Here is a 27,979-nt window from a genome sequence, read left to right as displayed (position 1 = left end):
CGGCCTCTCCCCCGCTCGCCCCCCACCGCCCCCGACCGCCGGAGCCCGCAGCCGGGAGCACGACCGCCCCCGCCGCCGAGGTAGGAACCCCCGGGCGCGGCGCGGTGGGGACGGGACTGGGTGGGGAGCTCGCCTGCCGCGCAGGGGCTGCGGGGCCGGGGGGCCCGAGGGCCCCGAGGGTCGCCTCCCCCTCGCGCGTCTGCGCCTCGCCCCGGGCCATTGTGAGCCCTCGCCGAGGCCCCTGCATTCGCTTGCTCGCTGGCTCGCGCGCTCCCTCCCTCGCCGGCTCCCTGGCCCCGTCCCTCGGTCTTTCGGTCTTTCTCCTCCCTCCTTCCCTCCCTCGGTCCGGAGGCCGGGACGAGCCGTGGCCGGGCCCGGGGCCGGCGCAAACTTCAGCGGGGAAGTTGGGTGGACGCGGTGGGGGTGCGCTGCGAGGTGAGAGGTGGGCACCCGGACCCTGGGCTCGAAGTTGTCTGGGGCAGCAGGGCAGCCGCCCCTCCCCGTGGCTGCGTCCGAGCTGTTGCTAGTAAGGGGTTTGGAAGGTGCCTCCCTTGTCCCGGAAAGTCTCCCTTCTGCTGTCTATAGCACGCCCAGGAAGGGCCAGGATGGGGGCGTCCCTGAGGGTCAGCACTGAGAGCTGAAATCCTGTCTAGTGTTTGGTTCTCTTCTGCCCTCTGGGTGGAAGCAGGTGAGGGCCTGGCAGGGTGGGGAGGGCAGGGGTATCCAGAAGTACTAGAGGGGGTGGAAGAGGGGGGTGAGGCAGGTGCATCCCCGGGGAGGGAGATGCCTGTGCCGCCTGCTTCTTGCTGGCCCCCTGGGATGGGACTGGAATCCTGGCTGGCACCTGGAGGCTTTGGCACACTGCCCTGCTCAGCAGGGTACTCAGGCCACAGCAGTGCAGCATGCAGGCTGTCTGCCTGTCCAGGAGGGCCCGCCCAGCCCAGCCAGAGGGTGGCCCTGGGAGCAATGGTTACAGGGAGCTGCCTGGCCCTGCCCTGGGGCCTGGGAAGCTGGAAGGGATACTGGGAGGAGCCCTGGGCCCCCAGCCATCATAGACTGGGATCTTGGCTCTGGAGGGAAAGCTTGACACCAAGGGGGCAGCCAGGCCAGGAGGGGACTTGGCCAAAGCCTGGGCTCCTGTGGGTTTTGTCTGGTCTAGGGATACTGCCTGAGCCATGGTGCTTGAAGCTGGCACATTGAGTGGTAGGCAGCCATCCTGCTGTCCTGGCATCCTGGAGGGAAGGTGGGGCCCAGCTGGTGCTTGGGAAAGACAGCATAGAGACCCTGTGCTCCTCCAGGGCTTTCTGAAATCCCCAGCTCAGTGAATGGAAAGTGGCCCCTTCAGCCTGCCCACCCATCTACCCCTTCCCAGGCCCCATTCTGGTGCCACAGTACCACAGCTGTCCCAGCCCAGCCCACACATCCCTCCCTGGTGACCTCGGAGCCCTCCCCCTCTGCTCCTCCTTCTCCCCTCTGGGCCCAGGCTGGGCCTCCCAGCTGGCCCTGACCCACACTGGGGGAGGGGCTGCACCTGGGGGGCCCTTCCCAGTACACTCCCCTTGAGGCACTCCAGCCCTGCCCAGCCCATTTCTCAACCCAACCCCAGCTCCTCTCAGCCCTGTCTGCAGCCAGCCAAGCAGGAGTCAGTGATGGGGTTAGAGCATTGGTTTTTTGGGTTGGGGACCCCTTGGAAGCAGCCCTGTTTTCCTTAGCCTTTTCCCCTCCCCCTCCTTTCCGGAGCTGCCATTAGTGCTGACCCCCTGACCCCCTATGCCTGCCCGCCCTTCCCTGTCTGTGACCTTTGACCTTTGGTGTTAAATCCCTCCAGCTGGGGCTCTTCAGCCCCTGAGTGACCCTGGCCCAGGCCCCCTGGGGGGCCTCTCCCTGCTCCTGGCTCTTAGTGCAGGGACACCTGCCAGTCCCCCCCTCACCAATAGGGAGGGGGTGCCCTGGGGAGCCAGACAGTGAGTCACCTCACTTCCAGGCATCACTGCTTTGGGGTCAGTGGCTTTTGGGGATTTGCTGGAGTCAAGCCAGGGCCTGTAGGGTGAATGGGAAAAGCCCCTGGCCTGGGAGTCTGATGTTCTGGGTTCAAGTCTTGGCTCTGTCACCAATTTGCGGGGGCCTTGGCCCAGGTTTCTCCTCACTCTGGGCCTCAGTTTCCTCATCTGTAGAACTGAGGGGTCAGACAAGGTGAACTTCCTGAGCTCCAGAGTCCAAGAGAAAACTGGGCAGGCGGGTATGGGGAGAAAGGAAAGGATAAATCCAACAAAAGCCAACTCTCAATTATCCGTGGGTGGAGCCAGTATGAATAACTGGATGCCACAGACATCCCAAAACCTCATTTTAAACAATCGCATGAACCGCTTCCCCCCCAAAGCTTTTGTTTCTGAAAAGCCCAGCTGTGAACGGGTAGCCATGGCCATTTCTTCTGCCTGGGCTCCCCTTGCAGGGAGTACAAGTTGGGGACCAGAGGGTAAACTGGCCGCTGGAAGACAAAGTTCTGCCAGGCCCCCTGCTTGGGCCCTGGAGTGGGGCTAGACCCTACCTCTACCTCCCCAAGCTCCTTTCCATCTCCTTTCCTGGCTTGGCCTTGGCTCCAGGTTAGGTGGTCTTCTGGCCACCTAACCCTTCCACGGTCTGCTCATTGGTATGGAAGAAAGAATGTTTGCCCCACAACATTTTTCCAAGTGCATTTCTACCTACCAGGCTGAATTTCCCACTGGGTGAGAAGGGCGGATGGAACCAGTGCTGGGCAGAGTTTGGGGCAATCCCAGCATGAGAGAGGGGGGGTAGCAGCTGTGGCTAGGGGACCAGATGTTGAGGCTGGGGCCTGCAGAACTCTTTGGGAGGTGTGCTGGGGAAGACTGCCGCTCCTGGCTCGCCCCTGCAGCTCCACAGGCCTCCATAGGTTCTGCATCCTAGGGGAGGCCAAGGAGGCCCCCTACCCAAGTGGGAAATTTGGATTTTAAAGGAGAGGCCCTGAGTTGGATGGGATGAGTGGGGGGTGCTGCCTTTTCTGAGACTGTAGAAAGCTCCCCTGGATCCCTCCTCTACTCAGGTTATGGTTATTTTATCTTTCACAGATGACTGAGGCCAGAGGGGACACCTGAAGGTACTGGGGGATCCTCCCTTCACCCAAAAGTGCCCTTATCAGGGTTGAGGGCCCTCCCTGGTTGTCAGGGCTGTGTGCTAAGCAACAAAGGAGCCTCTCCCGAGCTGGGCGCAGTGGTGCACGCCTGTAATCTTAGCTCCAGAGGCTGAGGCAGGGGGATCATGAGTTCAAAGCCAGTCTCAGCAATGATGAGGTGCTAAGCAACTCAGTGAGACTCTGTCTCCAAATAAAATACAAAATAGGGCTGGGGGTGTGGGGATGTGGTTGAGTGCCCCTCAGTTCCCAGTACCCTCCCTCCAAAAAAAGGAGGCTCTCCCAGATGATGAAGGGATCTCAGGAGCCAGCTGAAAAGATACAGCATTCCTCCCTCTGCCTCACTGCCTCCTCTCAGGGCTGTGAAGGGTCCCCAGAGATTGGCTGAGGTCTCAACTTTTACTGAGGATTCATCTTTTTTTTTAAACATTTATATTTTAGTTGTAGGTGGACACAATACCTTTAAATTTTTTTTATTTTAAAAATTTTTTTAGTTGTATATGGACGCAATGCCTTTATTTGTTTTTGTGTGGTGCTAGGATCGAACTCAGAGCCCCACACCTGCGAGGCAAGTGCTCCACCACTGAGCCACAACTCCAGCCCCCTTTATTTTATTTTTATGTGGTGCTGAGGATCGAACCTAGTATCTCACATATGCAAGGCGAGCACTCTTCCTCTGAGCCACAACCTTAGCCCGTGGGGGTTCATATTCTAGGGGACACCAGAGCCAGATCGAGGTGGGACATCATCTCTGCTCTAGCCTATTGCTAGCCCTGGGTGTAGGGACTATGGCCCTAGCAAGGCTCATGGGACATGGCTGCTGGCCCCTGGGTTTCTGAGGTATCTGCCTAGTCCCACCTGGTAAATCCTAATTCAGATGTGCCAAGGGTGGGCACTGGATATTTTCAACAAGCACCTCTAGTACTGATAGGCCTCAGTCTAGCCACTGTTTCCATCCTAGGAACAGGAAAGAACTCACCGATGATGAGTGTGGAGTGGGGGAATCTTTCACAGGGGCATAGCCTAGGCAGACCCAGGTTTCTCTCCTCTTCCAACTTGGTCCTATAAGCCTCAGCTATCTCTCCAATTAATAAAGTTTCATCGTTAGGTTCCCAAGCAGGACAGGAGGTGGTATACTGTGTGGGGGGAACACTTTGTAAGGATCCCTGGAAAAAATCCAACCACCACAAAAGCCTTCCACTGGCCTGGTGAACTTTGCTGGGGCCTGCATCCCTCACCTGACGCTGCTGTGTTAACCTGGTGGAGAGACCCACATATCCCCAGTTAACAGAGGAAACTGAGGCTCAGGATGGAAAACTGCAATGGGCATGTGGGCCTGCTATGGCTAGGGATCCTGGCAGCTAGCTACCCTGCCTGGGAGTAGCAGGGCCCTTGCTCTGGAGGGAGGTTGACCAGGTGACTGTGTGCCCTGGTCCCCCAGCCTGTCCTTCCCCTGGAGGTGTCTCATCCCCAACCCCACAACTCAGCTCCAGGCCTCTCCACAAGAGATGGGAGGTCGGGGGCCTGGCCCTCCTCCCCCTTCCTGCTCTGGGGCTCAGGGACCCTCCAGGACAAGGCCTCCGGGAGCCTCCTTTACAGCTGGTCCCCAAGGAGTCCAGAAGTCCAACCTGGGAGGCCCTTCTGCAGTCCTGTGATTCCTCCTTCTATGGGTCTCCAGGCTGGGCAGTCTCTGAGGCCGTGGCTCTGGGTCCATTCTCCCACCCCAGATGGAATGGAGGCTCTGGCTAGCTGGTGGCAGGTTGGGAGGGGCCTGAGAAGCATGAAGATGGAAAGTGATTCCAGTTGAGGGACTTCCCATCTGGCCCTGGTGGGGGTTGGGTGTCTTCTAGTGCCCTGTGGGGGTGGCTATGTGGGCCTTCTATGTCCTGTGTCTTTGCTGTCCAAAGAAGCCAGGTGTAGTACCCATATGGGAAGGGGCCCAGCCTATTGGTGGGACATGTGTATGCACCTGTTCTCTGGCCTTGGCAGATAGGACCTCATACCCAGTCCCTGGTTCCCTCCTCCTGTGGCTAAGGGTGGTGGGAAGCCAGTGGAGGCCCCAGGAGACCCTTGAGGCAACTGAGTCAGACCACGGCTGGGAGCCTCTAGAACAGTCCTGCCCTATGGTAAAGGTCCAACATGGGCACAGTGTGCCCCACTGACACTATAAAAGGTGTGTGGGGGAAACTCAGGACCTTAGGAATTTGGGGGTTGGCTTGAAGTGACATGAGGTCAGGGAAGATCAGAGGGGAACGAGGGCCTAGGGCTACTTGGCCTTGACCCCTGAAATATCAGTTCAGCCTAAAATCCTTCCCAACTCTACTCCTGGCCCCAATTCACTGCAAGGGACTGACGTGAGGTAGATGTGTCCATAGGAAGTGTCATTCCCTTGTCCCTATTATACTGTCACTCCCTTATCCCAGACTGTCTGGGCTAGTTCTCCTTGGGCCTTGCCCTCTTTCATCCAGAGCCCCACTGTCCACTGCCACACCTCCATGCACACTGACCCCAGCTGTGATGCCCCCTACCCAAGGCTGTAGGGTCCTCCATCATCTTCCCTGTTCAGAAGTCCCTCCTGCCCACCCCAACACAAACTATGTGTTGCAAACTATGCATCAAGGACATAAACTGGTTGCCTTGCTTGGTCTTATGGACCTTGGGACCTGCCTAATGTTTTTCCCTTTGGAAGGAAAAGGATGGGATAGTTTTGGAAGCTGCCTTATCTTCCAGATTTGCTTTCCACCCCGAGTAGGGGAGGGGGGAGAGCATGGGGTGGAGCCTGAGGTTGTTTGGTGCCCTGTGGTACCTGGTTTTGCCTGGCTATCTGGGGCTCTGGGCCAGGGTCAGCTGGGAGTGGCAGGAGATGAAATGGAGGAGCTAGGCCCTTCCAGTCATCCCAGCTGACCAGGGTGATCCATATCGTCTCTTCCTGCCCCTTGTCTAGGTATTTACCTGAGTCCCTTGCCCCAGACAGAATGAAGAGACATTCGTGTTAGGGGACACGGCCCTGCTTCTAACCTTGACCTTGGGAAGCCACTTCCCTCTTTGAGCCTCAAGCCCTCACATACCTTTCTGCTTCACCTGATGAGGAGACAAGAAATGAATCTACTCATTTGCTCCAACATCCACTGAGGACCAAGTGCTTGGGAGAGGGAAGAGCAGGTGCAAGGATGTCATGTGAGGTGGGTGACTGTGATGTTCTAATGCCAGTCCCACTCCAGGCCAGCTCCATCCTTTCAAAATGGGGAAACAGGCTTGCATCACCAGATCAGGCCTGTTTATTGACCATGGATCCCAAGGACTTCATATTGCGGCCCAATTCAGTCTGGGGGCAGGGGCCATGGGAAATGGGGCAGCAGTTTATGGGTTAAGGTCTTCCCTTTTTCATCCTCAGTGGACTTGGAGCTGCCCAGGGCCCCAGAGGTATTCCTACCTACTCCAAGTCTTCCTTCTTAAAAGGAGGTTCTGAAAATTAGATGCAGGGAGGGGATACCTGAAGATAAGGGTCAGGAGACAGTGCACAGGACACTTCAAGGACCAGGCACACTCAGCATGCTCAAGAGCTGGTGACTTTATGGCATTAGTGATGCATTAGCAAGTGCTTGGACCCAAGCTGTGTGCAGCAAGTAGCAGAGGACCACTGTTGGGTGAGGCACCCTGCCTTCAACAGGGGCACATCCCCATTCAGGGGGCTCTTGGGCAACGGGAAGAGGCTGAAGCCAGAAAGGGTGAATCAGGGAAGACTTCCTGGAGGACACAGGCAGGAGGGAAGTGACAGCTAGAGACTTGGAAGTTGTGAAGCAGGAGCTGGCACCTGAGAGGCCAGCCATAGGCTCTGGAGAGGCCAGGATACTGAGAAAGGGAAGAGCTAAAGGGGCAAGCCAGAGGACAGGAGACTCTGGGATGAAAGGGCAGGTGACATTCTCCTCTACAAAGAGAGCACTTCATGGCTCCCCAGTCCAGCCCTTTCCTATGGGCCTCTTCCTCTGCTGCCTTTCCTTGGGCTCTGGAGTGAGGAGGTGACTCCCTGCTGCACTGCTGTGTTCTCTATGACCTTGGCAGTTCATTTGGAAATTGGAGAGAATACTGCCTCATTCATGGGGCCTCCAGGATGAAACAGGATGGTCCCCAACAAGGGCAAGGGACCCCATACTCCTGCCCCGAGACTCCTCACCCCACATCCATGACTGACTCAGATCTGCCCCCAGTCCTCAGCAGAGCAGCATACCCCAACGCTGTTTCTTCACTGCCTATGTGTCCAGGTGCCCTTAAGGCCCGGTTCCATCTGACTTCTCATGGGGCACCTGGAACCTAGCAGAGGGCCTGGTTTGGAATGCACAAATGAGGCGGGAGAGAAGGGCCAGAGTCCAGAGACTGCCTTACCCCCTTTCTGCTCTCCAAGTTGGCAGGTGCAGTTGTTCAAAGTGGTCTGCCTCCAGGGTGATGAGAGAGGTGGGCCACAAACACTGCATTGGTGGGGTTTTGCCTGGGACTTGCGAGGTGCCTGGGGGTTTGGGTCTGCCTGCAGCCAGGTTTGGTTTGGGAAGCAGTTTCCTTTCCTCTGGGGACCAGACCTCCAACCCCCTAACCCTAAGCAGAGGCTCCTGAGTCTTGGTTTCTGAGACTAGAGCAGGTTACCTTCAGGTTGTGTGTGCTGTTTGTGCACAGGTGTAACATATGCATGTGCCTGTATGTCTGAAGGCCGGGGTGGGGGCGGGGGAGTTGTTCCCATTCACCTCCTATGGGATTCTGCTCAGTGTTTGTGCTGGCCCCAAAGAGCTCTGGTGAGTGGCCCAACTCAGCCCGCCCACCAGGCAGCAGTGCTGCCCATGCCTGGCCGTGTTGGGTGTGTGTCTGGCTCCCCTAGTGTTGGCCCCTCCCAGGGATTTGGGCAGCCTGGCCCAGCCCTGCTGTCCCCTCCCTCCTTCCTTCCCAGCCAGGCAGGCGGGTGTGGGGGCTGCTTGGCGCGCTTGCCTCTGGCTGAGGCCCAGGTGCAGGCGGTGCTCATAGCCCCATGCACCCCCCACAAGCTGGGCAGACAGGAAAATACCAGACATAGTTGTGCAAAGGTGGCTGCAGGCGGGCAGGCAGCAGGGGGTGGGGGCCACCAATGGAAGCCTGAGCCACCAGGACATGGTGAGGCCATTGTGCCAGGCTGGCCCTGTAGCATATGTCTGTATGAGGGTGCACGTGTGTGCTGGGACTCCCCTAGGCCTGGCATCACCCTCCCAGTTGGCAATGGACGAGGAAGTACATCTGGTGTGGGGCTGGTGAGGGGCACAGGGGAGACAGCCAGCATGCCTTCCAGCTGTAGCTCCCCAGTTACTACATGAGGCACCCCCTGCCCAGGGCTGGAAATGAGAATCATCAGGGTTACTAGTTAGTGGCAAGCAGGGGGACAAGGCTTGACCATTATTGGGATGCTTGAGTTACCAACCAGGAAACTGAGACTCGGAGTGATAGGGACCTGTCTGAGGCTTCACAGCCAGAGATGCCACAGGGGCTGCAACCAGGTAGCCTGACTCTGGTCACGCAGCATTCAGGGTTCCTGGCACACACTGTCTTCAGGTGCTTCTTAGCTGGGCACTTCCCTGAAGCCCCCATTACAGAGGACAGAGTTCAGATTTGGCTGGGCCACCTGGGTACCCCTTGTATCCCCATTGGGGTGGGCTGCTGGCTAGGTACCCTTGTGGGATAGGGAGGGGCTGTCTGCAGAGTCAGAGGTTTCCCAGGGAAGGCTAACCCCAGGGCCTTCCAGGAAGTGCTGCCTTCCCTGGCCCCTCTCCTGGGACTTGCTGGGCCCGGCCTCTGGACAAGCCCCTCCCTTAGGCCTGGGAGGAGGTCTGTCTCTGGCTAATCCAGGCTTTCAGTACTCAGGCTCTGGAAGGTGGCTAGGGCCTGCTGTGGTCACTCCACAGGACAGCAGAGGCCCAAGGCTTTCTTGAGGGGTAAAGATCAACCAGTAGCTTTGGCAAAGCCAAGATTCTCCCAGGTTAGGTTCTCCCCCCAACTGTCTGTGGGTATAGAGCTGAGAGCCAGTCCTGCTTTGAGCACCTTACAGCTCTAGACTGCCAAAGGCTGGGTACTCAGCAGTGGTGACAATTTATATGACAAGTTTTACTAAGTACCTACTATGTGATTGGCCCTGTTCTAGGTGCTGAATGTGTCATACTGATGGGAAGCACCAAGTCAGGATTGGATATGTAGCATTGCCTTGCTTTCTCCCCAAACCTCAGGTGGGATCCTGTTACTTTTATCATCATTCCACTTTATTCATGAGGATGGAGAGGCTCAGGTGACATGGGAAGGAAGTAGCAAGGCCAGGTTGGGGCCCCAGGTGGTCTGCTCCATATTTGGAGCCATGGCCTTCTGCCTGTCAGAAAGGGAGGCCCTGCCCCTGCCTTCCAGCCCAGGTCAGAAAGGGAGGCCCTGCCCCTGCCTTCCAGCCCAGGTGGCTGGGCGGCCTTCTAGGGTGGAGCTCTTGGCTAGAGCAGGGAGCCACAGCCAGTTCCCAGGAATGTGGGGCTGTGGGGCCGTTTGCTTTGGCAGCATCTCTGCCTCCAGTGGGCCTCCCCACCCAGGTCTGCTCCCCCTGGTGCCCACCCACTGCCTTCTCTGCCGCCCCTTCTCCCAGGCTCTGCACTGAGACCCCACAAACCCCTTGACAGGGAGGGGGTGCCTGGCCTAAGCTCTTGGTCTACTTCTTCCACATCTATGAGCACAGGAGAAAGTTTTGTCACTGACAAGCCACGTGACCCTGGACAGGCCACTTAAGTTTCTCTGAGCCTCAGTTTTTGCATCCAAGAACTGGGGATGAAACAGCACCTGCTGTAACAGGTGCCTCCCCTCTGGCCTTCCATTTCAACATCTGTTAAGAACAGGGTGCCCAAGCTGGACTTGCCACAGCTGACCAAAGGGGCAGTATCAGGACTATCCCAGGAATAAGGGGTACCCCTCAAGTTGCTCTTGGCAACACTGATACACTGGTGGTCACTCACCTGACCTACGCTGCTGTAGGGTGAGTAGGGAGGTTTCCCTAGTTTAACAGAGGGCTCTGTCCTCTCTGCTTCTGCCAAGGAAACTGGTCAAGTTAAGCTGTTTGTCAGTTCGTAGTTCCTCATCTGTCACGCCCCACTCTGTCCAGTACAAATAACCCCCAACCCACCCTGCACTTCTGCCCCTCCAGGCTCAGGGCAGGAGGGACTTTATCCAGAGCCAGTTCTAGCAGTCTTCTGTTAGCCTGGTGACCTTGAGCCTCAGTTTCCCCACCGGGGTCGGGGCCTGCGGTTGGGAGGGTGGGGATGGAAGCACCCAGACCCGCCCTCTGGGGGTGGCAGTAGGGTTTACCGGGCCAAGCGCTGCAGCTGGGGGCCGCTGCAGCTCGGGGCCGTCTGCTCAGGACTGCCGCGGGCGCACAATAGCAGCCATTGTCTCGGCCCGGCCGGCGGGGGGCCCGCCCAGCCCACCCTCCGGGTGACCCCCGCCCCAGGGTGGGGGAGGGCCGTCCACAGCCCCCGCCGCCCCGGTGGTCCCTGCGCCGCCCCCGCGCGCTTCCTCCTTCGCCGCCGCCGCTTCCTCCCGCTCCCTCCGCTTTAATTAGTTCCTTTTGCAGCTGGAGAAGCCGCGCAAGGCCGGGCCGCGCGGCCTACCCCGCGGGACGTCGGCGTGGGAGCGCCGCGCGCGTCCCCGGCCGCCCTGTGCTAGCGCTGCGAGCCGCGGCTGCGGGTCGCTGATCGCAGCTCCACGCCGCGGGAGCAGGGCGCGAGGCGCACGCCTTCCAACGCGCCGGGAGGTTCCGCGGGAGGGAGGTGACCCGCGGGTCGGCACGCTCCACCCCGCCACATCGGGCCCTGCACCTCGCCACCTGTCCGAGAGGGATGGGCTCCTGCCTCGGGACCGCCCCGCCGCGAGGGAGAGACCTCGCGGACAAAGCGGCCCCGGGTCCACCGCTGGCTAGGCACGTCTTCTCTGAGCAAGGCAGGCGGCGCTCCGCCCTTCCGAGGGTCATCGCGCCCCGCCCCCCCATGCCTTAAATCAGGTGATGGTGTGGCCAGTGCAGGAGGTGACGGAACTCGAGGCATTAAAGAGAGCAAGAACCAGGCTCTCCTTCCTGCGCTTTTCACCCATCCCTGGAACAAAGAGCAGAGCCAAGCCGGTGCCTGTGGATGGGGGTGGGGGAACACTTTGAGGTTGGCCAAGATCAGAGCAGGAGTGGGGTTACAGGCCATCTCCCTAGGGGGTAGGTCCCTGCGGAGGGAAAATTCTAGGCAGGCTCCTCTTGGATGGGATTGCTAGGAGGTGAGGGCTTTGGGATGGCTTCTTCCTTTCCCAGGAGCAGGAGGTGCCTGGGCTGAGTTCTGTCTTCCATAGGAATGAGCCCTTGCCTCCCTGGGTAGAACTCAGCACCAGGATGGGGGGGGGGGCTGGGCCTGCTGATGGGGGGACTGTGCCCCCCCCCCCCATAAAGATGGCTTTTCTTGGGACCTCCCCAATTTTGAGACAGGGAACCAGTTTTAAGGCAGGTTCAAAGAACAAGGTGACCCAGGGCCATGGCTCCTCCCACAGCTCCCTGGGAGGGATGGAGGGGACAGTGGGGCAGGTGCCAAAAGATGTTGCTTGGGCACCATTGCCAGCGAGAGTCAGCATCCACTTGGATTCCCAGCTCCCCAAACATTATGCCTGTGGTTCCCTTCTTTGGAAGGGTTGGGGTGGAGGTGAGGGACAGGGGCTATGGGGAGGCCTGTGGCCCTGGGCCAGCAGAGGGACCAGGCCACCAGCCCTTCCTGGCTCCTGAATTCTTAATCAGCATAAATATTTACTTCCTTCCTCTCCTTCCAGGCTCTCAGCACAGAGGAGCTTTGGGGAGGTTGGACTGGGCCTGTGTCTAAAAATAAACAGGTGGAAGGACAGGCAGACACAGACAGAGAGACATAACTAGGGAGGTGGGGGTCAGGCAGAGGACAGCTCCCTGCTCAGGGAAATGGAGGAGGGGACCCAAGGTCATCCATCACTGCCACCTACCCACCTGCAAGCTGGGATCTAGACCTCCTGAGGAGAAGGGTGGTGCTCTGGTCCCACCTCCTTTATATTGTTGGGAATGCTTGATCTGTGTATGGTAGGGGATATGTGGCACACATAGATCTGACAGCTCCAACAGGGACAAGTCACAGACCTGGGTCTTGAAGCCAAGAGTGGCCCACCCATGCTCTAATGATGCAGGCCTGGGAGGGGTGGACAACTTCTCTAGCTCAGAGACTCCATGTTAGCCATGCATATATTGTAGGATCTGGGGATTTGTCCCAGCAAGCAGGGGGTCTCAAGTGAAGGAAGGGACTCTTTCCTGTGTGCTTGGGGAGTCTCTGAATAAGCTTTGAATTTGTAGGAGGTAGAGGGAAAGGATGAACTGCATCGAGTGGGTGAAGTTGCCAAGGGGTCTTGGTCTAGAGAAGGGATGAGAGGGGACGTGGGGGTTGTCATCCCTGTCCTATTCCTGAGGATGTTCCAGCAGCTCTGAATCCCTATGTGCACTAGCCTCACCACCATCCTGCCTCCCCAGGACACAAATTTGGGTGCAATTTTCCAGGCCCACCCACCATGTCCACCCTTTTGTATTAAATACAGCGAGTGACAGGATCTCATGTTAGTAGAGATTTACAGGGTGCACCAGTCTTCATGAACAAAGGCCAGGAAACAGTGGGAGTGTTTTCTCTGTGTGTAAAGACTGCTGCTGGGAGAATGAAGTGTTGAACTTGGAGGGATGAGCTGACAGCTTGGTCAGAGGATCCTGAGTCCATTTATGTGAAAATTACACCAATGAGAAATTATATGAAAATTATAGCATGAGACATATAATAGAAGAGCGTTATCACCTTTACTGTATGTGGTTTTTATGTACTGAGCTGGTCTGCTCCACCAGCCCAGCTCTGGCCAGCCTGACCACAGTCCCCATCTGCCCCCTGGTGGCAGCCCAGAGCCCTGTGGCTCCCATTGGCTTGTGGATGCCTCTCCTGGCCCCACCTGGGAAGTGTCCCCAGTCCCTTGAGGCCAAACTCTGCATTACTTGCCTGAGACTTCCCTATCAGCAGGGCTGGGCTCCCTTGGAGGTGACAGAGCTACTTGCTGAGAATAGACAAGGGTGGGCACAGAGGGGGCACTAGCATTTGATTGCTGAGGAATATCAACTGGCACCTTGAGGACACTCCTTGCCCACAGCCTGCTTCTAGGTCTTCAGACCCAGACCAGGCAAGCTCCCCCTCTCAAAGAAATGACTGCGGGGGGGTGGGGGGCTGGGAATATAGCTCAGATGGTAGAGTGCTTGCCTCGCATGTATAAGGTCCTGGGTTCAATTCCCAGCATCACCAGAAGAAAAAAAAAAAAAAGAAAGAAATGACTGGTCAGAGGTCTGGCCTTGAGTCTCATAGTTCTGCCACTTCTCTTTGACCTGAGGCAGTACCTCTAAAATTCAGCATTCATGGCAGAATGGAGGCCTTGAGCCTCCCCCAAAACTTGGAGGAAGTAGGCGTGGAACCTCTGAATAGGTGGTTGGTTCTTTCTCTAAGAACCTAGGGTCCAGATTGCTCCCTCTCTGCTCATTTGGGCTTTTATGGGTACAGCTTGAGGAGGAGCCTGGGGTCAGAGTCACAGTACAGCTTCTGTCCTTCCCCAGGTTCCTGCCTAAAGATCAGCTGGGTGCCCCCTTCTGCCTGCTATCCCCTCCAACGCCAGCACCCCATCACCATGCACTCCTTGGACGAGCCGCTTGACCTGAAGCTGAGCATCACCAAGCTCCGAGCGGCGAGAGAGAAGCGGGAGAGGGTGCTGGGTGTGGTCCGGCACCGCACTCTGCAAAGGGAGCTGGGCCTGGTGGATGATAGCCCCACACCTGGCTCCCCAGGCTCCCCACCCTCAGGTACTGCACCAGGCAGGGTGGGGGACTTGCACTTGACCGAGCATTGACAACAGTAAGAAGAGCGGAGGTGTGTCCACCAGAGCACAGCCCCAGCCCCTGGCTTCTTCCAGTTTAGAGTGCTACCCACAAGTTTGTCCATTCATCCTCCCAACAGTTCAGTTTTGAAGGGAGCAGAGAGCTGAGACATAGAGCCAGGGTTCAAACTGAGGGCCCTGGGAGAATTTGGTAAGGGGTTTCAGAGGTCTAAAAGTAGTAGCATAGGTCCCAAGATCTCACCTGGGCTTTGAGGTGTTGAGGTTGGTCAACCAGGGAGCCAGGTGAGTTCAAGTTCTTTTCTATTATTCATCCTGTGTGCCAGACCAGTCTCCTCTATAAAATGGGTACTTCCTCTTTCATCCCACTTTGTCTTACACAGTTGGCTGAGCGCTCAGGGTGATGAAAGTTCAACAGCCGACAGTATCATTACGTCTGTCAGATGTGCGGGCTGCTCCCACAGTCCTCTGGGGGGCCTAGCTGACATCTGCTCCGCGCATCACAGTGGGGATCCTGAGGTGGTAGGACCTGGCCCACCAGGACTCTTGACTCCAGCATCTTGAATCATGCCTTTCCCTTAGGCTTCCTGCTGAACCCCAAGTTTCCTGAGAAGGTGGATGGACGCTTTTCTGCAGCCCCTCTGGTGGACCTCAGCTTGTCACCACCGTCTGGACTGGACTCCCCCAATGGCAGCAGCTCACTCTCCCCCGAGCGCCAGGGCAATGGGGACCTGCCTCCAGTGCCCACTGCCCCGGTAAGAAGGGTGAGGATTTTGGAGAGGTGTATTGGTTTCCTGGGGCTCTGTAACATTATTCTCCCACAGTTCTGGAAGCTCAAGTCTACAAAGTATTGGCAGAGCCATGTTCCCTTGAAAGCTCCAGGGAACAATCCTTTCTTGCCTCCTTGGCAGCCCTAGTCTGGTACCCTTATCACCTCAGTCTGCCCCATCTTCACATGGCCTTCTTCCCTCTGAGTTTCTGTGTCCTTATCTTCCTCTCTTTTCTTTTATAAAAACACCAGGTACTGAATTTAGGCTACCCTAATCCAGCAGGACCTCATTTTAACTTGATTACATTTGTGAAGATCCCATTTCCAAATAAGGTCACAAGCACAGGTACCAGGGATTAGGACTTAAATCTATCTTTTTGGGGGACAACATTCAGCCCATTCCAGAAGGGGACAGAAGGGGTCTGGGTCTGCAAGGGGGTCTCAGGAGGGCACTGACCAGCTCTCCCCCTTGCCCTTACTCCCAAGGACTTCCAGCCACTGCGATATCTGGACAGTGTCCCCAGCTCCTTCCAGTTCTTCCTACCCCTGGGCTCTGGGGGGGCCCTGCATCTGCCTGCTTCCTCCTTCCTCACACCCTCCAAGGACAAGTGCCTCTCGCCAGAGCTGCCCCTGCCCAAGCAGCTGGTGTGTCGCTGGGCCAAGGTGAGTGGGGGCCATGAAGAGTGGTATGGGGCCCAGGGCAGGGGCCCCACACAGGCTCAGAACCCTGCCTGGCTCCACAGTGTAACCAGCTCTTCGAGCTCCTGCAAGACCTGGTGGACCATGTCAATGACTATCACGTCAAGCCTGAGAAGGACGCAGGGTACTGCTGCCACTGGGAGGGCTGTGCCCGCCATGGCCGTGGCTTCAACGCCAGGTGAGGGAGCAGGGGCAAGGGCGGGAGGAAGGGGCTAGGTCTTCAGCAAGCTGAGCGTGCCCCTGTGCCCTCCCTGGAGCAGGTACAAGATGCTCATCCACATCCGCACGCACACCAACGAGAAGCCGCACCGCTGCCCCACCTGCAATAAAAGCTTTTCTCGCCTGGAGAATCTGAAGATCCACAACCGGTCCCACACAGGTGAGAGGCCTGGTTGGGGGTCTTTCCTACATAGGAGAGCTGGGCAGGCTAGGGACAGAAAGGGCAGGCACCCAGCAGGCAGGAAGGAAGGACTGGGCCTTAGCAATGAGGAACAAATCTTATTGATCATGACCCTTTCAGAAGGCCACTTGCTGGGGGAGCCCTTCCTAAGGGTCAGACCCCAACATACACTGAGCATGGACACAACTTCCTGTGTCCTATCTGTATGATCTGACTAATAGCTAGCTACCTCAGGACAACAGAGACTGGGTCTGCATTGCTCCCTAGTCCCTGAGCCACAGAGCCACAGCCAACTCTTATTCACAGAACCATAGAACTAGTTTTACATTGTCTAATCACCATTAAAAAGAAAAGAAATAGATGACATTAATTTTTAAGTTTTTATTTTTTAGTTGTACTTGGACACAATATTTTTATTTTTATTGGTGCTGAGGATTGAACCCAGGGCCTTGCATATGCCAGGTGAGCGCTCTACCGCTGAGCCACTACCCCAGCCCCAATTATATATTTAATTGAATCCAATATATATATTTATTTTTTTATTTTTTTTTTAGAGAGAGAGAGAAATTTATTTACTTTTTAGTTTTTGGTGGACACATCATCTTTATTTTATCTTTATGTGGAGCTGAGGATCGAACCCAGCGCCCCACGCATGCCAGACGACCGCGTTACCGCTTGAGCCACATCCCCAGCCCCAATATATATATTTAAACTGTTACCATTTAAATCATTTCAATTTAAAAAAAAAAATCAGTAAGACACTGAAAATCCTTACTTCAGACAGTCTTTGAAACCTAGTGTGGTGTTTCTTTTTCTGGTCTATAAGTCACTCTCACAGCACATCTCTACTTGGACCAGCTGCATTTCAAAGGCATAGCAGTCAGCTGGTTGCTGTCCTAGCCAGTGCAGTGGTAAAGGCTTAGTAAATATGGAGCCATTTTGAACAAGGCCAAATGAAAGGGCACATTAGTGAGCCCACCTAGAGCTACATAACCTCCAAGGTGGAGTTCTGCCTGCTTAAGTTTACCAGCTGCATGGGGCAACCTGATGGTATACAGCAAGGCCATCGCAGAGCTGGGGCTTAACCAGGTTGGGTTCTGCCTGCAGCAGCCAACTGAGTCAGCTCTTGTGTTACATTGCTGGGGATGCCTCCCAAATCACAATCCTTGATCTGAGCGATCTGGGCCTGGGGAATGCTGAGGATGTGGGTGGGAATATCTGAGAGTAGGGCAAGATCCCCTTATGTGGCCTACCCCTGCAGGTGAGAAGCCCTATGTCTGTCCCTATGAGGGCTGCAACAAGCGCTACTCCAACTCGAGTGACCGCTTCAAGCACACTCGCACCCACTACGTCGACAAACCCTACTACTGCAAGATGCCTGGCTGCCACAAGCGCTACACAGACCCCAGCTCTCTGCGCAAGCACATCAAAGCCCATGGCCACTTCGTGTCTCACGAGCAGCAGGAGCTCCTGCAGCTACGCCCACCCCCTAAACCACCACTGCCCACCCCTGACAGCAGCCCCTATGTTAGTGGGGCTCAGATCATCATTCCCAACCCTGCTGCCCTCTTTGGAGGCCCCAGCCTGCCTGGCCTGCCCCTGCCCCTGGCCCCTGGCCCCCTTGACCTCAGTGCCCTGGCCTGTGGCAATGGCGGGGGTGGTGGGGGTGGTGGGGGTATTGGCCCTGGGCTGCCAGGCCCTGTTCTGCCCCTCAATCTGGCCAAGAACCCACTGCTGCCCTCTCCCTTTGGGGCTGGTGGACTGGGCCTGCCTGTGGTCTCCCTCCTCACTGGCTCCGCTGGCGGCAAGGCAGAGGGGGAGAAAGGGCGTGGGTCAGTGCCCAGTAGGGCCCTGGGCACAGAGGGCTGCAAGACTCCCCTCGAAAGGACGGAGAGCAGCCGCTCCCGGCCAAGCCCCGATGGACTCCCCCTGCTTCCAGGCACTGTGCTGGACCTGTCCACAGGCGTCAACTCAGCAGCCAGCAGCCCAGAGGCACTAACTCCTGGCTGGGTGGTCATCCCACCAGGCTCTGTGCTACTCAAACCAGCTGTAGTGAACTGAGCCTGCTTACCTACCTACCAGCTATGACAGCTCAGCCAGCAGCTCTGGGCCCCACCCTGACGAACAGAAACTCTTCTGCGAAATAGCAATAATGTCCTACTGCCCTGGGGCCTGGTGGTCTGTGCTCCCTGGGAAGCTGCAGTCCCAGATGAGTTGGGCAGCAAGGATGGTGCTAGAAGGTCATTGTTGCCTTCCCAGGTCCCAAGTGAGGACTTGGCCCTGACCATGCTCTTGGGTGCTGAGGCCTTGCTCACCCTTAGGCCCCTGCCCCACAGCTTCTGAGGCCCTCTGCCCATCCTCCACCAGACTCTTAGTCCTTGGTTTCCCACCCTGGTGCCTCCTTCATCCCAGGGCCAACTTGAGCAGGTTGTCTTCCCTCACTTGCCCACTTATCAGCCACAGAGGCCAGCAGCGACTGCTTCCCAACACTGGGAGCAAAGTAGCATCTGCCCTCCTGCTGGTCCGGACCACCCCCAACTTCATGTGATGAGCTGTGAGGAGCCCCCACGGGGCCACAGCACCCCTGCAGTCTCACCCTAGACCCCTTTCCCTCTGGCCTACCCCCTGGAGGGAGAGAAGATAAGATGCAGACCCTGGCTAAGCCACAGGAAGAAGCCATGCTGTTCCCCACCCACCCCTATGACAAGGTGCCTTCCTGCTCGCTAGAGAAGGGAGGCCTGCTTGGTCAGCTGCCGTCATCCCTCATTCAGCCTGAATCAGACTGCACTGCCAGAGGGCCAGCAACATTCCCAGGTGAAGGGACAGCTGACCACTCACTTGCCCCTATACCCTGGAATGATCTGACTCAGGCATCCTGAGCGTATGGGAAACATGGAGCCAGGGAAGGAAGGTGTCAGATGGACAGTCCTGGTGCTAGGACTTAATCCAAGGCCAACAGGCAGGGCCAGACCAGGTTCCATCTTGGTCATCCCAGCTGGGACTGGCCTCATGGAGAGGCCTGCAGGGCACTGGTACTGAGGCAAGAGGCAGCTTCTGGTCTTAAGGCACCAAGACAGCATGCAGGGGAGGAAGTGGAGGGAGCTTTCTGGCCATTGACTGAGGCCTGGGTCTGTGGGAGACTGGGCAGCCAAGCATGGCTATGGGAAGGCCCAGCCCCTCTGCCTGGGAAGAGCTGGCTGGAGGAAGGAGCTGGACTTGGGATGTTGTTGCCTCTGGCTTTTTCTCAGTTGAGCCTGATCCTAAGAGACTCCCACTCAGCCAGCTCCCCTAGGGTCTAGCTACTATGCAGGGGCAGAGTGCCAAGGATATAGGATATTGATCCCACTGCCCAATCTCCAGAAGCTAGGCTATCCCAGCATGTCCCACTCAACCAACCCTGGGCCTTTTGTTCCCTTCCTGCCAGCAGCTGGGAGCTCTGGCTTCTAAAGCACCTTTGTCACTAGTCTGCAAAATGGCCAATCCTCTCCAATTCCCCACCCATAGAACAAAAGAGCCACAAGATGGCAGTGGGGTCCTCCATAGCCCTGTGGTTCCTCTGAGCAGTTCTGATCCCACTCTTTCCTGGACTGCCCTTCTGTCCCAGAAGGGTCACCCTGACCTGGCAGTCCCTGCTGCTGGTCTTAGAACCCCAGTCCTGACAGGGCCTGGCCATGCTGGCTCTGCCCCTTGATGGGGCTGTGAGCAAGGTAGAAAGGAGCAGGTCTCCTTTCTTTGGGTCCACCCTGGACCCAAGCACTCCCCCTCATCCCTGTTAGGGCCCTAGGCCTTCAGTCCCTAGCTTGGGGGATGTATGGTTTGACTCAAGCCCAGGAGCAGAGGAATAGGGCACTGGAAGGTGACATTAGCTCAGCATGTGATTTGGTGATAGACCAGGCTTGGAAGGGCCAGTATACTTTTCGTTGTTGTTGGTTTATTGTTGCACATTCCAGGATATCAGTATTTTAACAGGTTCTAAGTGCCTTTCTATTGTAGCTTATGTTTTTCCTCCTCTTGGCTCCATTGCTGTTAGCATAGAGTTTAAAAAAGAGATAAGCTAATGACTATAACAATATATTCCTCCATGTGAGAGGAAGTTTATAAAGAAACAATAAAAGTGAGTTGCAAAGATGGTTTCTGTGTCATGAACATGCTAGGAACGGGGCTGACCTTAGACTGTCTGGCTCTGCTCAGCTTTGGGGTCTCCCAACTATATTACCTAAAGCCCCTGATCTGGGGTTTCTCTTCAGCCTTTAGGTGCCAGCCTCAATGTGAGGCTGAAAGCAGGTCAGCCCAGCCGGGAACTGGAAGGAAAGAAGCGTGAGGGTTGGGTTCTGAGGAGCAGAGATGGAAGATTCTGGACTAAGCATTACAAGGTTCAGGTCCCTAACCTGCTATGACTGGTGAGCCATGCCTTGGTCCAGGGATGGGCTGGCCAAGGTTCTCCCTCAGTCATGTACGGGAGCATTCTGCCCAGCTCACCAAAAACATCATATCCAAGCCTGGGCCAGGGGCTTTCACCCTGAGGGTGGGGCAGGAAAAGACCTGTGGGATGGTAATGGGTTTCCATCTGGCAGGATGCAAGGGAGGGAGGGGAACTAGGTGCCATGGGAGCGGGAGCAGCTGTGTGACCCCTCAGGCAGGCTCTTACATGGTGGGACTGCTCAACAATCTCACCACCTGAACCCAGCTCCTGAGGCTGTTAGCTGTTGCCCCCCCACCCCCGGGTTCCCAGCAGAGCCCTACAATAGGCAGGAAGAGCAACTGTCCTCCTGGAAATGGGATACATGCACAGGAGAAACACAGAAGAGATTTATTACCAAGCTATAAGTTAAGAGGTGGCAGGGAGAGGAGAGCTGCATGGTCACGTTCTGGGCACCTGCTCTTTCTCTTTCTCCTCTTGGGCCTGGATTCTGAGTTCCTCATCCAGGCGCTCCTTTGCCCGGACAACCTGGAAGGAGGTGAAAGATCAGGGCTCGGCAGAGCCTCTACCTTTTGCCCCTCACCTACAGACAGGATTCTTCATTTCCTGGCTCAGGCTACCTTTCTGGAGGGCAGCCCTCCTCCACAGGAGCCCTAAAGGCTGGGTTTCTGCACCAGTAGACCAGTGTTGGTCTGGTACATACCACCAGTGGCTGCTCCTGCTCCTTCAAGGTCTGAATGCTGGGAGGGCCACTGTCCCTTCAGCTGAGCCCTACAGAACTGAGGCAGCCAGAGGAGTGGCAATTTGAGGGGGTGGGTGTCCTCTCTGAGGCTAGAGCACCAGGGAAAGGCCTGGCATACCTCACTACCTGCCAACTCCCTAACTGCCAGCTGCCCTGCCAGGGGTCCCAACTGAGGAGAGGAGGTATGTGGCTTATCCATCTTGAAGAATCAAAGAGCACTTACCTTGGATTGTAGGTAGAAGGAGCCGCCCACGGATTTATCATTCACCTTAAATAGATGTTCATAGTTCTGCAGGGGAGAGGAGACGGAGAGCAGACTGCAAACTCTGAATGAAACACCAGGAGAAGCTGACGATAAGGGAAGTTAAAGGGCCTGACCTCTACACCCCATATGCCACACTGTGCAACCCAGGAGGCTGCCATGACCTAAAGGGGCAGAGACAGGACAGATGCCCATAGAGGGACAGCTTGGCTGCTACTACCAACAGCTCTGCCTCTGCAACTGCCCTGCCTGGGGCCTAAAACTTAACAAGCAACAGTGGCTTCCTCAGTGGGAGTCCCAGCTGGCTTCAGTCAGACCCACTGCACTTACCCACTTCTGCCAAGCCTCCCCTACCCCAGTCTTACACCCTTACCTTCTGGACCTCCTCGGGACTCAGTTTGGAGACGTTGAGAATCTGCTGGGCCTCCTGAAGACTGAGGCCAGAGAGGTTGGATGCAGCTGCAGACTGGTGCCCAGCTCGTCCCCGGGCATCAGCTGCGGCTCGGCTGGCTGTGTGGACACATGGGTGATCGCTCAGCCCTCCATGGCCCAAAGCTCCCCCTGAGCCTTCCGGATGGGTGGCTCACCCCTGCCAGGTGGCACAGAGGAGACATACAGGAACAGAATTGGCCAGAAGTAGCTCTTCTCCAGGACTGGCTTCTTTTGGGGGAGGGGGCAGGAAAGTAAGGACAGACAAGCCTTACTGGAGGACAAGGTCTGACCATCGAGCCTGGGTTATGGTCCCCTACTAGATCATAAGCTGACCTAGTCCTCTTCTCCCCCTACCTCTGGTCCCAGGGGCAGAGCAAATTGGGGCACTTTAGGATATGGGGACCAGGCTGAGTGAAGCTGTGGCCAAGGGAGGAGCAATAGTTCTGCTGGGACCTGGCTGCCCAGCCAGCACCCAGACCACCAAAGCAAGCTTGCCTCTAGTGACACTAAAATCAGAAGCCAGTAAACATTTCCTTACAGGGTCAGATAGAAAATATTTTAAATTTGGTCAATTTCACCTGCATTGGAATTACTCAGCTCTCCCTGATAGCAGCCAGAGGATGTGGCTATGTTCCAGGAAAACTTAATTTACAAAAACAGATGGACAAGTGGGCCAGTTTGCCAGCTCCTGACCAGGATATTCATGTTAACCAAGTCTCACTGGACATAAACCTCTCTCTCACATGGGAAGGTCCCAAAGTCTGGCATTACCCCCTACCACAAAAGAGTGCCCCAAGCCACCCAAGCCACAGAATGCTTTCTCGTGGAGGGAATCACTGCATTCATGACCAGGCTGAGCTACCAAGGAAGATCTGACCTGGGCAGAAGCTCTCAACTCAGGAGAGAGGGGCCCATGCTTACCTGCAAACTCCTGCCGCAGGGCCCGAGCAAAGGCTCTGCCTACCACCTGTACGCCCATCACAATGATTTGGGCCAGGTACTTGGCCTGTGGGCAGAGTAGGCATCTGGTTAGAAGGCTGCATTCTCAGGGTCTGCAAAGTGGGGAGTCTGGAGATGGCTGCTGAGGAACTGAGAGTATGGTGTATAGCACTGCAGCCACAGGCCACCTTTTCCAAAGTGCCCTGATAAAAAGCTTCTGCTTGGGGTGGCTTCAGATACTTACTGGAGTCTCCAGAGGCAGACTGGTCCCCCTTGACCTTCAGGAAAGTCAGAGAAAAACCAAAGCAATGTGGCTACAGGGGATGGAGGGCACTGACGTTAGTAAGAAACACTGTGGCCTGGGATCCAGAACACAGGGACAGTCCCAGACCTGTTACCAATTCACCCTCTATCCCAGAACTGACAATGACTCTTCCTGTGCTTCTCAGATTATCTGGTCCAACCTTCTTTTTTCCAGTGGGGAAATTCAGATCCATTCTAACCATAAAGTCCTATGACTTGGAGTTCATTCCATTCAATACAACAAAAAATTACCACAGGTCTATTTAGAATATACAGTCTCCAGCTTCAGGAGCTAAAGGCCCATTAGGAGGGTAGTTAGACAATCACAGGAAGGACCTTTTGATTATCAAGAGTAGGGCTAGTTCATTTGTTCAGCCACTGGTTCGCCTACTCCTTCAAACACTAGCCAGAGTCTACACCACCCACTGCACAGCATACACGGAGCCTGGTCCCTGTCTTGAGCTGGCCACATACTTACATGGCCTGGCATGGAAATCAACTGCAGCACAGCAAGGTTATACAGACCCCAGACTATGATTCAGCATGCCACAGACATACCTCACTAAGACACAACCAGACGCTCAGTCAGTAGAGGGAACACTGAGGAATGAGAGAGGTTCTGGGAGAAGATGGTGCTTCTCCTGGGCTAGGTTCTGAAGAGCAGATAGAATCATGATGGGAATCTTAGGACTCTGAAGCAGAGGAACAGGGTAGGGGAATAAGATACATCCTGGGAGCAGCCAGAGATAAGAACAGAAAGGCATATGACATGGGAAAATTTATAGACTATATTGTGACATGCAGATAACATAGACAACATCTATAAAAAATGATCCTATGTCCATGAAATGGTACAAACAGGGTTGCACAGAGGACACAGGAGGCTGCTCAAAATGGGTTAACAGTGTTCATGTGGCAGAGTCAAGTAAGTTGCCCTTTCTTCTTTGTACTTTCCTGTGGTTAGAGTTCCCCTTGGTCAGCAAGTACTGATTGAGCTTGTGTGCCAGGCACTGTGCCAAACATGTTCTATTGTTTGTGCCATATAATCCCAATAACTCAAAGGGCTTAGTGACCAAGGACAGGCAGCTAGTACTTGAGTGAGGGAGAAGGAACCCAGAGCTGGCGCTATGTGACAAGGTAGCTGCGGGCTGCTGCCTCACAAAAATCCCAAGATAAGGCAGGGTGACTAAGCAAACTGATCCAGAAGCCAAAGAGGGGCAGGGGCTGTCAGATTCCAGTGGAATTCGGACTCCAGAAGTGACCTAGTTTGGCTTTCAAGGCCTTGTCCTTCCCTAACAGAAGGGATGTGATTACGGGCCATCAGGGGAATGAATAAACACAATTTGGTTTGCATTTCACAAGTAGGTGGAAATTTCATAAGTTCTGGATTTCATACAAGAAAGTAAAGCCTAAAGAAGACCCTCATGTAATCAAAGGCAAGATTGCAGCCAGCTGTACTGGAGGTGTACGAGGAATAGCAGTGTGCTTGCTGACTGTGTAATCTCACCTGTCTTCTGTCCTCCTTGCCTAAAAGCTACAGGCTCTCAGGTGGAATACTGGCCTTGCATGACAGGGCAGTCACTACCTCCAGAGGTTCCCTGAGCCTGAAAAACCCCTTAGGTGATCTCACCTCCACCCAAAAGCCTCTGTCCTCTGCTGCCAGAGGCTTAGCATAGTCTTGTAATCACTGGTTACTTTTCTGCTGAGGCCAATGACCATTGCTAAATAATGCACATTAAGAGGAAAGACTGGGCTGGGATTGTAGCTCAGTGGTAGAGCGCTTGTCTTGCATACGTGAGGCACTGGGTTTGATCCTCAGCACCACATAAAAAATAATAAATAAAATAAAGATATTATGTCCATCTACAACTAAAAAAAAAAAAAAAAAAAAGGCTGACAGCTGGCTATACCTCAGTGATAGAGTCCTTGGTTAGTATGCACAAAGCCCTGGGTTCAAGCTCCAGTACCCCAAAACAGAAAACAAAAACACCAAGGCTGTAACTGGGAAACTTCCCTAACCATGTCCTCCATGTTTTAAATCAAAGTTGTGCTGGGTATGGTTGCACATGCCTGTAATACCAGAGACCCAGAGGACAGAGGGATTATAAATTCAAGGCCAGCCTCAGCAATTTAGCAAGGCCCTAAGCATGTTAGTGAGACCTGTCTCGAAATAAAAAATAAAAAGGGCTGGGGATGTAGCTCAGTGGTTTAGTATTCCTTGGTTAAATCCAAGTACCAAAAATGAAAAAAATAAATAAATCAAAGTGGCATGGTAGCCTGTGGTTCTACTGTCCAGAACTCTCTACAACTGCAGGGAAGGCAGGATTGGCCCACAAAGTTTCAGCAGCTACCCTGGCTGGTGGAGGGAGCTGGATAGAGGGCAGATGGAGGCCACCAAAGTTCCTGCAGGGTCACCTCCTACAAACCACTGGGGAAGGAGTATGGTATAGTGGTAACAGAAGGCTCTGGGATCACCTGTGGCCAAATCCTGGCTGTGTGGCCCTGGAAAAGATCTCAATCCCTCTGAGCCTATTTCCTCACCTATAAAATGAGGACAATGATAGGGCTGTCACAGAGATTATATAATGCCTATAATGTGTCTGGCATGGACCTTAATAATACAGTAGGTGATCAGTAAGTGTTGCTTTTCATTAACTACTGCTGTTTCACAAAACTTGGCAATGGCTAGACAGTATGGAGTAACAAAGTTTATAATAAAGCAGTTCATTTGATTCCTCAGGGGTGAAGGCTGCAAAATGCTGTATTCCCCAGGGAGCCAGGAAGCAGTTAGGGAGATACTTAGACTGGAAACCTAACTTTGCTTCTCACTAGTTGGGTGTCCCTGGGCAAGTTACTCAACTTCTCTAAACCCTGTTTTCTTATCTGCAAAATGAAGAAAAGAATACATTCCTTATAGGAGAGTCATAAAGCCATAAAGGAATGCATGTAAAACCAACTGGACACACAGTGGCAGGCCAAAGCAAGAGTTCAACAGCTGGCTTTACTTCTGGACCAGACCCAGTTTGGTGTTAATGGTCTGGCAATCAGGTGGTGCTGCCAACTCTCATCCACCTATTCCAACCCAAACATTCCCTGAACACTGACTATGGGTCAGGCCATGCTCACAGCTGGGGATTCATGGTGGGCAAAGTTCTGGAAGCTGCAGCCACTGCAGGTGATCCAAAGTGCCACCAGATGAGGCCCCTCCTGGAAAGACCTAAAACAACCCATAATACACTAACTGATACTTGGGTCTGAAAGTCCCAGTGAAGACCAACCATTGGCAATCAACTTCGGGTCAAGCAGTAGGCAGACAGCAGAGGTCAGAGCCACAGGACTCCAACCTGGGACCCACAGCGGGCAGCACATAGGCTTTTTCTTCTGTAAAGCAACATGGCAAATACAAGACCACAGCCCTGAAGTTAGGGCAAAGTACCACAAGTAATATTAAGGAGACACTCAGAAATAAGGATTATCCCACTAAAAGTACATCAAGAAAGGAGCTCAGCTTTCTGACAAATGTGCTACATTCCTTCAAGGCACAGCTGCAGGCCCTCAGGTTGGTGAGCAGACTGCCACTAAGACTCACTTCCTTCTCAAGGACATGCTGAGCTAGCAAGGGGGCTCTGGTCACTCAGGGCCTCTACAAACAGCTGCTGGTATCACAGCTAGGCAGGAAAAAGGCCAGGACCACAGAGGCCCAGAGCCCAATCTGCATTTGAATGAATGTGGCTGCCCAGGAATGGACAGTTAACCACACCACCCTCAGCTGCGCTTCAGACAAGGCTGGAGTCTTATACTCTATGCTCCCAGACAAGGTTTCCAAATGCCTCCTAACCCCTCAGCTGGGGAAGGGCTCTGGCCATTGCCCAATACACACACCGTTCTCCACTTGGCATTCACATCTCTCCATCTGGCCTCAACTAACTTCTCCGCCTTATTCTCCCCTTCACCTCTCCCCATAATGCAAATGCACCCTCTACTCCTAGATCAGTTTTTACACTTTTCTTCTCCACGTGTGCTCCAAATTCCTCCACTTTGAATATCTTCCCTCCTGACACTGTCTAAACCCCAGCCCTGCGGGAGTCGCTGGACGTCTAACAGCCCACCTCCGGTGGGAAACTTTCCCAGCCTCCTCCTATCATACTTATCCACAGCATTTTCCTTTCCTACGGATAGAGTCCCTCAAGTCATCGACTGGCGGATACCAACTCCGCGACCTTCAGGGACGGTGCTCAGGTACCTGCCTTTTCAAAGTTCCCGGGAGGCCTCCGTGGAACAGGCGTGCGCATGCCCCCTCCGGTCGCCCGCGGCGGCTCGCTCTCACCCGGCTGAGCGGGCGGCGACGGCAAGGACCGGCGCGTGCGTCAGCCAGGTGTGCGCTGCCTTCCGCCGGCGGCGTTTCCCGGCCGCCCCCCCCCGCCGCCCCGCTTCCCGCCGCACGCGCGCCCTCAGCACGGCCGGAGCCCCATCACCCTCCCCAGCCTCCCTGTTCCGGCGGCGCGTCCCGGGTCTCACCATTGCGACCGCTCTGCCTCGGGGTCGCGGACTCCCGCTTCCTGGCCCCGCCGCGCCGGCTCAAGGGCGGCCGGCGGGTCACAGGTTAAAGGAAACAGCAAGGCGCGTGCGCGAGGCCGCGCTGGGCATGCGCGTTACCTTGGCCCGGACGGAGCGCTGTCGTGACGAAAGAGGGGCGGGAGGGGCGGGACCTTCGGTGGGCGGAACCTTCCTTGGGCTCTGGGGATCACCAGGCGAGCGGTGGATGGTCCCAGCCCCTCCAGGTGGCCCTCTAGCTGGGGCGCCAAGACTGTTTCTTCCCTTAGTTTTGCCAAAAATACTTAAAACGAAAACATCATGTGAAATAAACGAATATAATATGAGGTAGGATGCCAAATTTTCGGGAATATCTAAGAAAACTGGGAAC

At 55.3% G+C, this 27,979-nt stretch overlaps 2 protein-coding genes across 5 annotated transcripts; one reads left to right on the top strand and one right to left on the bottom strand.

The window, feature by feature from the left end:
- On the top strand, positions 1–19,778 carry Glis2 (GLIS family zinc finger 2). Of its 3 annotated transcripts, none has more exons than XM_071605828.1 (8): positions 15–80; positions 6,093–6,330; positions 13,815–14,057; positions 14,672–14,844; positions 15,345–15,521; positions 15,602–15,735; positions 15,818–15,936; positions 17,219–19,778. In XM_071605828.1, the coding sequence occupies exons 3-8, from the start codon at positions 13,886–13,888 to the stop codon at positions 18,016–18,018; spliced, it is 1,575 nt and encodes a 524-aa protein (XP_071461929.1). In that variant the 5' UTR covers positions 15–80; positions 6,093–6,330; positions 13,815–13,885; the 3' UTR covers positions 18,019–19,778. The 3 variants fall into 3 exon arrangements, with proteins under 3 accessions (XP_034492389.1, XP_071461929.1, XP_071461930.1); XM_071605829.1 differs by having other exon boundaries at positions 39–80; positions 6,123–6,330; XM_034636498.2 differs by lacking the exon at positions 6,093–6,330 and having other exon boundaries at positions 1–80.
- A 90-nt stretch (positions 19,779–19,868) lies between these two features.
- On the bottom strand, positions 19,869–27,689 carry Pam16 (presequence translocase associated motor 16). Of its 2 annotated transcripts, XM_071605830.1 has the most exons (6): positions 27,574–27,689; positions 22,735–22,819; positions 21,755–21,891; positions 21,343–21,408; positions 20,775–20,905; positions 19,869–20,258 (listed from the first exon to the last, which is right to left on the bottom strand). In XM_071605830.1, exons 1-5 carry the CDS (start codon positions 27,574–27,576, stop codon positions 20,819–20,821), a joined length of 378 nt encoding a protein of 125 aa, XP_071461931.1. In that variant the 5' UTR covers positions 27,577–27,689; the 3' UTR covers positions 19,869–20,258; positions 20,775–20,818. The 2 variants fall into 2 exon arrangements, with proteins under 2 accessions (XP_071461931.1, XP_027796324.1); XM_027940523.3 differs by lacking the exon at positions 19,869–20,258 and having other exon boundaries at positions 20,753–20,905; positions 27,574–27,688.
- Positions 27,690–27,979: the final 290 nt, after the last annotated feature.

This window comes from Marmota flaviventris, chromosome 19 (assembly GCF_047511675.1).
Source record: "Marmota flaviventris isolate mMarFla1 chromosome 19, mMarFla1.hap1, whole genome shotgun sequence".
Lineage (NCBI taxonomy): Eukaryota > Metazoa > Chordata > Mammalia > Rodentia > Sciuridae > Marmota > Marmota flaviventris.
The sequence above is the reverse complement of the archived record's forward strand: the minus strand, read 5'-3'. Positions and strand labels throughout refer to the sequence as shown.

Excerpts from the sequence above, each read along its gene's own strand:
- Glis2 (XM_034636498.2), top strand. The coding sequence starts at position 13,886 with ATGCACTCCTTGGACGAGCCGCTTGACCTGAAGCTGAGCATCACCAAG. Across the intron at positions 14,058-14,671 it reads CCCAGGCTCCCCACCCTCAG|GCTTCCTGCTGAACCCCAAG; the intron begins GTACTGCACCAG and ends CCTTTCCCTTAG. Across the intron at positions 15,937-17,218 it reads CCACAACCGGTCCCACACAG|GTGAGAAGCCCTATGTCTGT; the intron begins GTGAGAGGCCTG and ends CTACCCCTGCAG.
- Pam16 (XM_071605830.1), bottom strand. Across the intron at positions 21,409-21,754 it reads GTCCCGAGGAGGTCCAGAAG|AACTATGAACATCTATTTAA; the intron begins GTAAGGGTGTAA and ends TCTCCCCTGCAG. Across the intron at positions 20,906-21,342 it reads CCTTCTACCTACAATCCAAG|GTTGTCCGGGCAAAGGAGCG; the intron begins GTAAGTGCTCTT and ends ACCTCCTTCCAG.